Source organism: Pygocentrus nattereri, chromosome 20 (assembly GCF_015220715.1).
Source record: "Pygocentrus nattereri isolate fPygNat1 chromosome 20, fPygNat1.pri, whole genome shotgun sequence".
Lineage (NCBI taxonomy): Eukaryota > Metazoa > Chordata > Actinopteri > Characiformes > Serrasalmidae > Pygocentrus > Pygocentrus nattereri.
In genome coordinates, this window is record NC_051230.1 from 9,896,154 (window position 1) to 9,909,631 (window position 13,478).

A 13,478-nucleotide genomic window follows, 5' to 3' on the forward strand; every position below is an offset into this window, starting at 1 on the left:
TGTTCCAGATTTATGTTCCATATATATATGTAGATATAGATATAGATATATATATAGATATAGATAGAGAGAGAGAGAGAGAGAGAGTTGCTGTCATATATAAATCATATATATCTGCTGTTGTCAAATTTCATTTTCCTACATGATCTGACGCGATGACCGTCTTTTACATCATGTGATGAAACTCAGAGACTCACACTGAGTAAAAAATCTTTACCGTAACTTACATTAACGTTTTTGCCTTGTTTTGAGAAGTTACTACTGCTTTTCTTTGGACAGCAATGATATGTAAGTGCCAGTATGTACTACTAATATGTTAGAATATGTTGTATATGCAGCAAGTGCCCTAAGATCTTTTGTTTCATTAGTTGCTGAAATGCTCTGCTCTGTAATAATAAAATATACCAGCATTGCTTAAAATGTGAACACATCTCCAAACTGTGAAAATATCTTTTTTTATTGTGTCAGTTTTCCCTCTGCAGTGCCCCTCTGGTTCAACTCTGCTAAAGGCACGGATGACATGTTTTCGCACCAAAGTACGATGACATGTCGCAGTATGCAACTCTGTCGACCGATGTTGAACTGATCTAACTTTTTGATTTGTTTTATTGAATATGGACCTGCTAAACAGATAATTACAAGATAGCTGTCACTGTTTTCGGGAATGTTCTACCATTTCTACGCCTCTTCCGCTGGCTCTTAATCATTTTCTGCCATTATGTTAACTCTTCAACGGCTCGAGTCAGTGGCTCAGAAACATTGAACCCCTGTTAAGATGAGGATGGTAGTAGAAAAATCATCAGCCTGTTTGCTTCTGCTACTCTCCATATTTTCTGGTAGCTAATGTTACTAATGTTAAACACAGCAGCCCAGCCCACCTGGTTTCCCTCACAGCCCCACCTCCAAGCCTGCAGATCACTGCAGTGCCCCTCCCAGCGTGCCCCTCCTATTTTTGAGCATTTTTTCAAAGATGAGCTAGAGATGGAGTTAGCTAAAAACAGTGGGGTGTAGTTACTCTTTAAGTACATCTCTGTGCTACTACAGCTCCACTTACCCTCTAGAGGACGTGTGCCTATTTTCCCAACAAAAGATGTCATTTCAGGGTGTATAAACTTTTGCATATGATCAAACACTAAATATATACTATTTATAACACTGTATTATTATTATTATCTTCTCAATAGCAGCTTCTAACGCTAGCAGTTCTGTCAACTGTCAAACTACCAAGTAGTTTCTGTCCTGTTATAAGTGTCTAACTCTACATGTTCTTTTGATTTCAGGCTTCACCGTGGGCAGCGTCCTGCGGAACCAGTCTATGTTCCAGCAGTTCCTCATCAGAAACCTCTCTCTGGCCAACGACACAGCCAGCCTGCTACTCTCCTCCCCCGTCAACCTGAAAGAGGTTCATCTCTCGACTCCACTTCAAAGGCTCATTCTGTCCAGCGCTGCTCTTTGAAGTCTCTGCGTTAGCCTGGACCATTAGCATATTCCCATTCTGCTGTCAAGGAGCACAATCGGTAACGGTGCGGATTGTGTTTCTTGACAGCAGAATGGGAATATGCTAATGGTCCCGGCTAATGCTCATGGACTTAAGCGCTGTAGTGCCATGCATATTAATGCTGCCTTCTTGTGCTATCATAGTCATCATATACAGGTTCCCTTTCCTTTACATAAAGCTAAACCTTTACCCTCAAATGCCATTACTTTTGCCAAACTATTTAATGTAATTACGACGAAAGGACTGCAAAAATATAAAGAATTTTTTTTTCATTTTGTAAATGTCTTAACACTGAATTCTGTATTAAAGAGAAATTTCATAATATATTATTATGAATAATTGTCATAAATCAGTGGTTCAGATGTAAATACAGTTATCCAGAGAGGCTTGGTGTGGGATGATGCATTGTAGAGAAACTTACAGACTTAATAGAGAAACTGATTCAGACTTCTTTACACTTATGGTGATGGGAACCAAGGGTCACAATGTCAGTAGTGCAAAATAGCCATTTTATTTATAATCAGAAACCACCAGTGAACCTACACGTCTTCTACATTTTTATGTGTAATATTGGTAATATCAAAATAGCAGTTCTTTGAGGACTATTTTGCCTGACAACACACTGCATGTAACACTCCACAATACATGTATTTCAGAACCTTCTGAAAACTACCAATGTCTAAAACAGTGTCTCAGACCTCAGGCAGTGTTTTCATAACTATTTCATGTCATAATTTTCTGTCAGGAAGCTTTTATAGGAACTAAACTGTTTGAGTATCAGTGGTCACTTGCTTAGAACACCACAAGTGAATTTTGGCCATAAAATTACCCTTTTACCGTTAAGTGAGCTGCATTAAAATCTCCTAAAGGAAATGTTTAAGTGGAAAGTGGAAATAAATCTGGAATTTTAATTTTTTAGTCCCCAAGTTCCAGCACTTATTTTTTGACAGTTGCAAAATCTAAATGGATCCTTTTAAGCATTGAAACTAAGATGAATACGTTTCCAAGTGGCCACTGATTCCTGTCATCAGTTATGTGCTAGATGTGAGTCGGTGTGTTTCTCTAGAACAGAGCATTTCACATCAAATCACTGTGAATGACTTTGTTTACATCTCAACGATTTAAAAATGAACAAGAATTCAAAAATCATTTCCCCTGAATATATAAAGCTTTTAAAAACCACTGTGCCATTCACAGAATAATGTTTCACCATTATGTCTCTTTCAATCACAGCCTAATATTGCTGAACTATATAGGCTGTTTTTCATAAAATATTGTTGTATTTTTTTAATATTGTATAATACAGAATTCTGTTTGTCTGTCTGTCTGTAATAAAAGACACTTTTGGCATGTAGCTTTATTTTACAATGGGGAAAAATGTTAGGATGGTGCAGGAATAGATCAGATGAGCCAACTAGCCCATAATGTTTCTGACTATAGAGCATTGTAATGCAAAGACTTTGTAATTATGTAATTATGACTGGGAAATTGAACCCTAAGCATAAGAGCATAGGACCAGAATCCAGCATCCGCCTCAGCCTGTTAGCTTCAGGCCAATTGCACCTGTCACAAGCACCTACTCAGTAACATCAGCAGAGTTAAAGTAACTCCTCCACTCATACAGTGGAGTAAATATAACTCGGAGGCAGTAAATTTAACTCCTGTCAGAGTTCAGTATTGGCGATTTTAATGTGTGGCGAGCTCAGCTGTTTTGGAGGGTTTGCTTCTTGGCTTGTGCTTGTTTATTTATAGTCACCCTGTCTTTCAGGATTTGCTCTTATCTGTTATCTGACTTTTTTACTGCTCACCCCTCTTAATTTAATCTTCTTCTCTGAAGCATCGCTGTCATTGAAAGTCATTGAGAATGTGGATTCACTGAGAATATGTGTGTGTGTGTCTGTGTGTGTGTGTGTGTGTGTGTGTATACTCGGTGCAGGTGTATAACCTCATCTTTGGCACATATCCTAAAGGAGGGAGCTGGGCAGAGGGTCAGCATGGTGCTCACAGCCCGGGAGAGAAAGTTTTACAGCTGGAGGTACAGTGTGAGCTCATCACATACACGCAGTGCCGCACCAGCCTTACCATCCATTGTCTGACATCAAAGCAAAGGGTGCAGAAAATCTTATATCTTAATGAATATAGATGGAAGTGCCATGGATGTTCAGCACAACACTCCACAATACTGTGTATACTGATATATATACAGGGAGATTCACGAAATGACCTTCTAGATCTGGAAGACCTTCGCCAAGTTTTGACTGAGTTGTCATTGAGTCCTGTTTCATCACATTCACAATTCACGAAAAAGGAGTTCAAAGCGCAACACGTTACAAAATGTTCTTCCATATGTTGTGTGCAATTACACAATTTCTACAACTCTCCAAATCTTACATTGTGTAGCTTTATCTGTGTTTGTCTGTAATTGCTAATTGGTGGGGTATAAACTTCCATCACTTGTTAGCTAAATTTGCATCATAGCTCCAGTCGAAACTAAAGAAGCACTCAACAGGTATGAATTACATTTTGGATAAGGGCTCAGTTTGATTTTCACTGTTCTTTTAAATGCTGCTGAATGTTTGTCTGCAGGAGCAGCTACTAGGGGGCTGGCACAGTCTAGAGGGTGGGCTGTTGCAGAAGGCACTGAGAGACCCCGCTAAAGCAGCTGAAAGGCAGGCTCTGCTCAGGCTGCTCTCTCAGGCCCTCGGTCTCGTCGGGACAGGGGCAGCATCGCAAAAATATGACCCTCAGGGTCTGCGAGAGATGGAGGTCAGTCAGGCTTCTGTCTGCACTGTGCAGCATCTTTTGTTGCCATGGTCATGTCATTCTTACTGCTGTCTACACTGTAAGGAATAATGGACTTCTCTCCAGACTTAATTATTAATTATTAATGAACACTTATTAAGTGTGATAATCAAGCTGTGCCATGTGGTACCTGAGTAAACTCAATCAGATCAGGTCTGAGCTGAACATTTTGGGGAGGAATAATGCTGTTTTTTCTTACAGTGTGAATTTTTATATACTGTCAATTATAAACTGCCTATAAACTCCTGTTTATTTTATCAGGGAATTCTACTGACCGGTGGAGTGTTGGAGGTGCTGACCTGTGGAGAGGGTGGGAACAGTGAGCTGAATAAGATCTTATTGGTCCCTGAGAAGCAGCAGTCACTGTTACAGACTTATCAGGCGGCTGTGTGTGGAGGAGAGCCAGGACAGAGGGCGGAGCGTTTTGGAGAGATCAGTCAAGAGCTGAGGGACCAGATTGACACCCAGAGGATTATAGAGAAGGTAGATCATCCATCCATCCATCCATCCATCCATCCATCCATCCATCCATCCATCTCTTCTTTCTTCTCTCTGTCATCCCTTGCTTTTGTTCCTTCTCTGTTTTTCTTACTATCAGTCCTCCATTCATCTTTTTCTCCATCCATCCATCCATCCATCCATCTCTTCTTTCTTCTCTCTGTCATCCCTTGCTTTTGTTCCTTCTGTTTTTCTTATTATCAGTCCTCCATTCATCTTTTTATCCATCCATCCATCCATCCATCCATCCATCCATCCATTCTTTCATCCTTCAATCCATTTCCACCTCCATCGATGCATCCATCCATCTGTTCATCCATCTCTTCCTTCCTCTTGCTGTCATCTTGTTTTTTCACCTTCTTCTCTGATTTTCTTACCATCAATCCACCATCTGTCTTTCTATCTTTTGATCCATCCATCCATCTATATATCCATCCATCCATCCATCCATTAATTCTTTCGTCCCTCAATTTATTTCCTCCTCCTTCATCCATCATTTTTTTGTACCTCAATCCCTATACTCCTCTTTTAATCAGTTTTACCCTCTTCCTTTGATCATGCATCCATCCATCCATCCATCCATCCATTATTTTGTTCCTCAATCCCTATACTACTCTCTGTTTCAATTAGTTTTACACTCCTCCTTTGATTTTCCATCCATCCATCCATCCATGCATACATGCATCCATCCGTTCTTTCCTCAATCTCTGTATTGCTTAAATAATTTGCCCCTGAAAGGGTTAACTTTCCTTTGGCCTGTCTCTTCCCCAGTGACTAACATGTATTAATAAAATCAGACTCTGCTGAGGGTGCAAGGGTGTCTGCCCTTTGTGCATACTTACAGGCTGTTAATAACTATTGTTCCTCTTTCATTCTGCAGCCCATTTGCACTTTTGACTTACTGGATTTTGATGTTGAACTGAGCACATCCAGAGATGGAGAAAAACAACTCCATGTATGGACAAGCAGGTTACGACATATGTTAGAATGTGGTCAGGCCCTTCCTTGACTGCCTGCGAGCACGTGGGACGGGCTCTCTGTGTTTATAAAAGAGGGGACTTCCCCTTCTTCTGTGTGCTTTATGCTGAATAAACTCTGTCTCTATACGAGAGTGTTTGTTCATCATTGCACCGGGCATGCTCTAAACTTGGGTCTTAGCGGGATCTGCCGAGCTGGTTTATTGCTTCATTCTCTGGTTTCTGAGGGAGAACACTGTCCAAGGAGACCCTTCCTAACAGCCCCTTAACTCATCTTTCTGTTTCTCTGCTCTACATCCTTCCAAACATCTGCTCTTTCCTCTGATGCTGTCTTTTGCTCTTAATCCACTTTGCACTCATTCTTTGACCTTCCATTCCTTCTGTCCATACATCCATCGGTCTATACATTCATCCATACATACATCTCTTCCATCCTCTCTCAAATCTGCTGTCATATCCTTTCTCAATTCCTACATACCTCTTTATGCATCCACCCTCCTGCATCCACCTTTATTGTTTATCCTCTGCTTATCTAACTTACTTTCCTTGATCCATCCACCATCTGTCCATCCACTCATCCAACCACCCAACTTTTCATTCTTCTACTCATCCTTCTCTCCTCCACAGTTGCGGCTGGATCAGGCAAATGTGTCTGTTTTGCCGGTTCAGTCTCACCTGGGCGCTTTGCTGAAGGACCTCGCTGAAGTGGAGCGGTTGCTGAGGGATGTGGATCTGCTGTCAGGATTGGCTAAGCTGCTGCCTAAGGGGGCATGTGCAGGCCACCAGACTCCACCCACAGCCAACAACTCCACCTGGAGCTCCAACAGCACCACCTGGGGCCCCAACGCAACAGAGGGATCTACAGAGGGAGGGCAGGAGGAGTCTATGGGGAAAGAGGCAGAGGCAGAAAACCCCCACTCACAGTTCTCTGCTTTTGTTCAGCTGTGGGCTGGACTGCAGCCCATCCTGTGTGGGAATAATAGGTGTGTGTGTGTGTGTGTGTGTGTGTGTGTTTGAGGATGGGTGTTGTTTGTCTTTTCCCATATTGTTTCTTAGTAATCAGTACTGCTTATTGATTTAGTGCTCTACTGCTGCTTTTATTGGTTCTTTTTTAGTACTTTGCAAAATTACTTTGCAAGAATAAACATTGTTTAGCTCTGTTTATTCCATGGCCGTCTCCCATTCTTTCTCAGCACTGATTTCATGAGAAAGTGTGTTTAAAACCAATAAGCGTTCTGTTTCTGTCTTAATGACGTAATTAAGAGAATTCATTTTCTTATTTCACCGTTCCTTATTTGTCAGTTTTTGGCATAAAAATTACAGCAAAAGATTTTTTCAGACTCTTTGCTGAAAGTCACACGAAAGCCTTTAAACTAGCAAAGTGAACTACTGCAGTATTACTACTGAAAAATTTTTTCTTAAGTTTCTTTCTCAGTTTTCATGAAGATTCTAACATTCACCAGTGTTTTCTTATTTGGGATTTGTTCTTGAGGAAGAACAGAATCTACAGACACTCAAGAGCACAAGGGTGTGAACAATTCTGCAGTTTAAGAAAACATCATGAATCTGATGTAGATGTTTTCTCAGGGCCTTTCTCAACAACTAATTTAAGAAAAAACATTGGTGAATGTGAGGCCCAATGATGCCAGCCATCTGGCATTGAGTTCCTCCCGTCCTTTTTAACTATATGCTTCAACCAGCTGCCTGCTGTTTTAAAGAGATTACTAGGAGAGAGCATTTTTCTTTCCACCTTAATCCATGCAGCAGTTACGTTCTGGTGCCAGCGAATTTCCGTTTAACCTGAAACCGTGCGCCTCCGTTTAAGGTGGAATGGAAAATTAAAAAAAAAGAAGCTGACAAATAGGAAGCCAACTTTAGCCTTACACTAACATGTACTATGGAAAAGCATAAAAACATGCCAATCAACCAATAGCAGCAATTGCTGCAAAGAACCATATGACTGGTCCCCACAGATCACTGGATAGTGTACCTAATGTTGGATAAGTAAGGTAGCACCAAGATTTTTTCTTTTATTTGTAGATAATTTCACATTCTCAGATCACAGACAACTTTTTACCATCTTTAAACCTGTACCACTTGCACATCCATTGCTGAAGCAGCATCATTAGTCTACTATTACTGCAGACCTTTTCATTCTTGCTCATCTCTGAAAATGAAAACTACCAAACAAATAACATCTTTCATGGAAAAATTTGCGAAAGTCCTTATCATTCTCGCTCATAAACACCACCACTACTGTAATGTTTTCCCTACTATGACGACTTCTGCTGTGTCAAACACAGAAGTGTAAAAAAGTATCTATTATCAAATATTTCTTTTACTAATGGTTTTCCCATCCGCTCAGTTTATCCCATCACATATTTAAATAGATTTCATGAAGACTGCAGTGAAAATGATTTACATTTACTTTTTCCAGTGTACGCTGGTCCAGTTTAACCCCTGGATGTATGTATTTGAGCACATGTTATGCAGCCATAGCCAGTGTGTGTGTAGTCAGTGTTATCGTTTCACAAACTCTGTTTTCTTAACTGGAGTACAGTAACACCACTGTACAATGTTTAGGTGGGAAAGAACACAGCTATGTCTTCCTTGTTGAACTTTCATTTTCTTTTTGGTCTTGGGCTTGTTGGCTCAAATATTTCATGCCACCTTCAAAACACAAGTGGCACAATTAACAGGTTCTATGTGCATCTTGTGCAGCCCTAGTAAACCTTAATTTCCAGTGAATTGCAAACGCATATTGCGGCTGCATCAAAGCACGTTTACTTGGCGCCTGCGCTCGTATGTATATCTGGCCCAGAGTGATAGTGTGGGATACTGAATCCTTTTTTAGCTTACACTGCTTTTCTTGATGACTAAGCCTGTACTTTCTTTTTCTCACCAGGATCATTGAGCCTGAAGCTTTGAAGCAGGGCAACATGAGCTCGCTCGGCTTCACCAGCAAAGAGCAGCGCAATTTAGGGCTTCTCGTGCACCTCATGACTACAAATCCAAAGATCCTCTACTCACCCATCGGCTCACAGGTGGACAAGGTCATCCAGAAGGCAAGTCAATCTCTGAAACCCGTCAGAGAAATGCAAATGAATTGCTCCGTGACAGCCCCTATCTGCCGTGCTTGCTCAGTGTTTTGCCTTAGTGACCTTTCACTAACAGGTTTTAATTAAAGGCATAAATGCAGTTAAAGGTTTGGAGTCAATATGTCAAGCAGCTTCACCTGTTATCAGCACCGGTGGACGTCTCTCAAAGTCTTGTAGCTCCACAGTAAAGGCCTTGCAGTCACGGCTCTATTGATCCCTCTATGCTGTGTAAACCTGCTTATTGGCAATGTGTCGATGTGTTCCTCAATAGCGAGGGAGAATGAATGAGTGTGCAGAGAGGAGCCTGTAAGCCTGAGAGATGGACAAAGTGCTAATGGAAGTGTACGTGCCTCTTTCAATCTCTAGGCCAATGAGACGTTTGCGTTTGTGGGAAATGTGACCCATTACGCCCGAGTGTGGCTAAACATTTCTGCAGAGCTGAGGGCTTTTCTGGAGGAAGGCAAACTCCACAACCACCTGGCCTGGCTGCAACAGGTAATGCACCATTAGTAGAGCACGTATTGAAGAGTTGAACGTATCGCTAGTGTCGGGATAAAACCTTGCGTCTCCATTTTTGACATCTTTCTGTTTTTGACATAATTTGAAAAGGCTAGTTGCCTTTATGTGTTAAAACTTCGTGATGAATGGAGAACCAGAAATGATCCAAAATGACTTTTGAAAAATTGTACATCCATTTACTTCCATTTCCTTGTCCTGTAAACTTAAATCCAAAAAGATATATTCAGATTTTGTGATGAATGGACCAAAACAAAAACGATTCAAAAAGACTATAAAGTCTGTTAAAAATGCACATGTTAAAAATGAAGACAGTCATTGAAGTGAAGGACTCCTTTTAATGAAGTACTTAAGTGCTAATAGCATCCCATGAGTGAGACACGTAGCTACAAGCCAGAAAGCACCCTTCATTTACCAAAATGTTCTGCTCCTGCAGTATTCTTGTTTCGTATGACACTAAAGATATATTCTCGTGTAATAACTGCTCATTGTTTAAATCTCTGTTATTCAGTAATGTTAGTTTTAATTCTCATTTGCCACAACATGTTTAAATATTGTGTTTTATCGTGTATTGTGTGTAATGTTTAGAGTATACCAGTGCCAAAAACAAAATGTTGCATACAGTAAAATAGATTTTAATTCATTTGTAGTTTTTCAAATTGAAGAACAGGCCTTTTTTGCGCTTAGATACTTTGTTTTGTGTGAAAAATTTACTTATAGACTGTTATTTAGCCAAGAACATAGTCCCGTGGGGTAAAACAGGGGCATACCATTTTTAGCATTGGATTCTGTTGCATTCCAGCGCCAAACGTGTAACAGTTTTTTTCCTAGATGCGTATTCCCACAGATGTCATATCAATAAGAGCAGCTTTAGTTGTGTGATTAAAGGCTGTATCTATGTATATTAAAGTGTATCACAAACACTTCACACAGCTTTTCCCTGCACACACCCCCACCCACCCCCCACCCCATGCCCCAAAATGGTCAAATATGTGAATTGTTCATTGTTTGTTGTCTGCATTGTTAACTTAATTGTAGCCTTAACTTTAAATGCACTTTCACACGTAACAACTCCAAATGTTTTGAGTTGAGTCTGTGATTTAGGCATGCAGTTTGTGCAGTGCTGGTGAGGTATACTTGAGTAGCTATATTAGCCTCATAGCTCCAGTGCAAATCTAAAAATATCTCTTCAGTTGGCTGATCAACACCGTTTGGCGTAGGGGGAGAAATGCTTGACATCATGTCTCCCCATGTCTGTCCTCCTGTATCCATCTGTGTAGTTCACCTCTGACCTGCGGAGGCACCCAGAGCTGCTGAACTCTTCAGACAGTGAGCTAGTGGACAGTCTACTGCAGGAGAACTTCACCCTGCCCAACATCAGCACGCTGCTCGAGCAGCTGGACACCATCGACAACGCTGCCTGTGGCTGGACTCAGTTTATGTCAAAGGTCTGATTTGAGCTTTTGATATGTTTTATCAAGACATCGTAAACTTATGAAAGATTAATTTGTGATTTATTTGGAGTGACCAGGGATTTGTTATAGAAAATGTGAAAATAGTCTCAAAAATCAAGAAATCAAGAATAATGAAAAGTAGTATGGAGTCAAAAGTACCAGTCAAACATTTACTCATAGAATGAGATATTTGAGTTATTTACTATATTACACACTTAGGAATAACAGCGTAGGCTATTCATATTCAAAACCATGAAAAAAAATATATACATTATTAATCAGAATCATGTGCCTTCTTCCAAACAGTAGTACTTAGACTAATAACTCATCACAGCTAATTGGCTTCAATACAAAAAGACAGAAATTCTACTACTTAACTTTTAACGAGGCACCCATAAGAATTAAAATTAGGTTTAATTTAAGTTCTAAATTAGAACTATTTGTTTGGGGTGGAACATGTGACATGTTTTTATTTTGGAAATAAATTCACACCTATGCAGTAGCTTATATCATTTATTATATAAATTATTCTATATTATATAATAATTATATAATTTATATTTGTGTTATAGACAAATGTTCAATATTTAAAGGGGAATTCTGCTGTTTTTTTTTTCAGTTTTTTTTTTTTATTCTGCATAATTAAATCGTTGTAAACAAAGGCATTCAGAGTAAGCTGGTGTGAAATGGTTCACTGTAGAAAAACATACTGAGCCAGTACGTTCTTTCTTTCCGAGGTGGTGATGAGAACCAGGCACTTTTAATGCAGCTTTAGTGAAACTTTTAAGGAATTAGGAACCCTTCAAAGTTGAGATTTGTACCAAACAAATATAGCAATTTTATTGCTGTCTGAAATGACCTGTGACCCAACAGGTTTCTTCTGGGTTTTTATATGTATTGTTGTGGATGATAAAATAGTGATAGATCTCAAGAGAAAAAATCTTTTGCCTGCACCCTGCATGCACTTCTCCACCATAAATGACTTTTAAAAATATGTTTTAGGCCAAAACCTTATCGCAAAACTATCCTAAATTAGTGTCTCAGACAGTCATTTCATGTAATAACTTTCTTTGAGGAAGCTTTTAGAGCCATTAAGGTTGTCAGACATTGTTAACATCTTAACTAAACATGTTTTAAGATTATGCAAAAAAATATATTCAGTCAAACATTTCATTGTTATTGTATGTAAGTGTCAGGGCTACAAAAATATCACGTAGCGTACTACATGTTGAGAGCTCTAATGGAAATATTGATATTCATTTGAAGAATGTTTTCAACATTATTTCTATTAACATCCCTTTATATGAAACAGCTGTTTGTGCTCATGCTTCATTCAGGTCAGTGTGGATATTTTCAAAGGCTTCCCTGATGAGGAGAGTATAGTTAACTACACGCTGAACCAGGCCTATCAGGACAACGTCTCTGTCTTCGCAAGTGAGTGACCCCTCCATCACATCTCCTAAAGGCTTTCTCTCTACAACTCCCACAGCCACAGTTAGTAAATACTTGATGAAGAACATGTTCCTGCTGCTGGCTGCGCTGGATGTAGCAGCTTGTTAAGAGAGAGTCTAATAGGACGCAGTGGTGACCTTTCTCTGTGGCTTTGTGTTCTGCATGTAGGCGTGATTTTCCAGACCAACAAAGATGGCTCTCTGCCTCCCCATGTGCAGTATAAGATCAGGCAGAATTCCAGCTTCACTGAGAAAACCAACGAGATCCGCCGCGCTTACTGGCGGCCGGGACCCAACACAGGCGGAAAGTTCTACTTCCTCTACGGCTTTGTGTGGATCCAAGGTACACACAGCAGAATCTCCCCAGTTTTTTGTAGATATAAGCCTTTAAAATAACCTGTTTATTCTCTTTTTTTCCTCCTTACTGTTCTAGATATTGATGCTATGTTTTTATTTAGGTTGATTCTTCTGTAATACTTTATCTGTTTGATATATATTTTGTCTTGTGGTGTTTTGTCTTCATGTTCGTGTATGTATGGGTCAGATAAGTCATTCTAGGTCCTTTTTGTGGTCCATCTATCATGAAATGTGCACATATTGTAAAGAGCAACAGGCATTTTCAGAGTGTCAAAAACTGAAAAACAACAAAAATGGAGGTTTTCTTCCGACAGCAGTGATAATCTGTACATACATGCTGTTTTTTATAAACATAAACTAATATTAAACTTACAAATATTAAAATAAAGTAGTTGCCCAGAGATGGGTGGGGCTGGTGAGGCCACAAGACATGGGAATATATATATATATATATATATACATATATATATATATATATATATATATATATATATATATATATATATATATATATATAAAGACAAAACGAACAAATATATAACCATTAAAAACTTTGGGGGCAATATCCCGTCTATTGTGCATTTTCTTTCAGTACTGTAATGTGATCAAACATAATTAGAGAGGATCTCTGGTCTAGCTGAGCCCTTTCACTGGATGATAGGTGGGGTTGTAAGAGGAAGGAGGTGAAACATGACAATATTATTAATATTTATTTGTCCCTGCCTGCTGGTGCGTGTTGATACCATCCAAAATTCAGAACACGTTTTCACGGGGGAGGAAAAGTCAGTACACTTTGATTAGAGATTACACTAAAACAATAATTCTGT

General features: G+C 39.5%; 1 protein-coding gene across 2 annotated transcripts in view; it reads left to right on the forward strand.

Annotated features, from left to right (window-relative positions):
- abca2 (ATP-binding cassette, sub-family A (ABC1), member 2) overlaps window positions 1–13,478 on the forward strand; it is a 123,925-nt gene that overhangs the window by 72,510 nt on the left and 37,937 nt on the right. For both annotated transcript variants that reach the window (XM_017691266.2, XM_017691267.2), the window contains 10 exons: window positions 1,281–1,402; window positions 3,435–3,533; window positions 4,085–4,264; window positions 4,562–4,783; window positions 6,403–6,758; window positions 8,681–8,840; window positions 9,240–9,368; window positions 10,670–10,837; window positions 12,181–12,277; window positions 12,464–12,637. In XM_017691266.2, coding sequence (XP_017546755.1) covers window positions 1,281–1,402; window positions 3,435–3,533; window positions 4,085–4,264; window positions 4,562–4,783; window positions 6,403–6,758; window positions 8,681–8,840; window positions 9,240–9,368; window positions 10,670–10,837; window positions 12,181–12,277; window positions 12,464–12,637 — 1,707 coding nt within the window. The remainder of the gene's footprint in view (window positions 1–1,280; window positions 1,403–3,434; window positions 3,534–4,084; window positions 4,265–4,561; window positions 4,784–6,402; window positions 6,759–8,680; window positions 8,841–9,239; window positions 9,369–10,669; window positions 10,838–12,180; window positions 12,278–12,463; window positions 12,638–13,478) is intronic.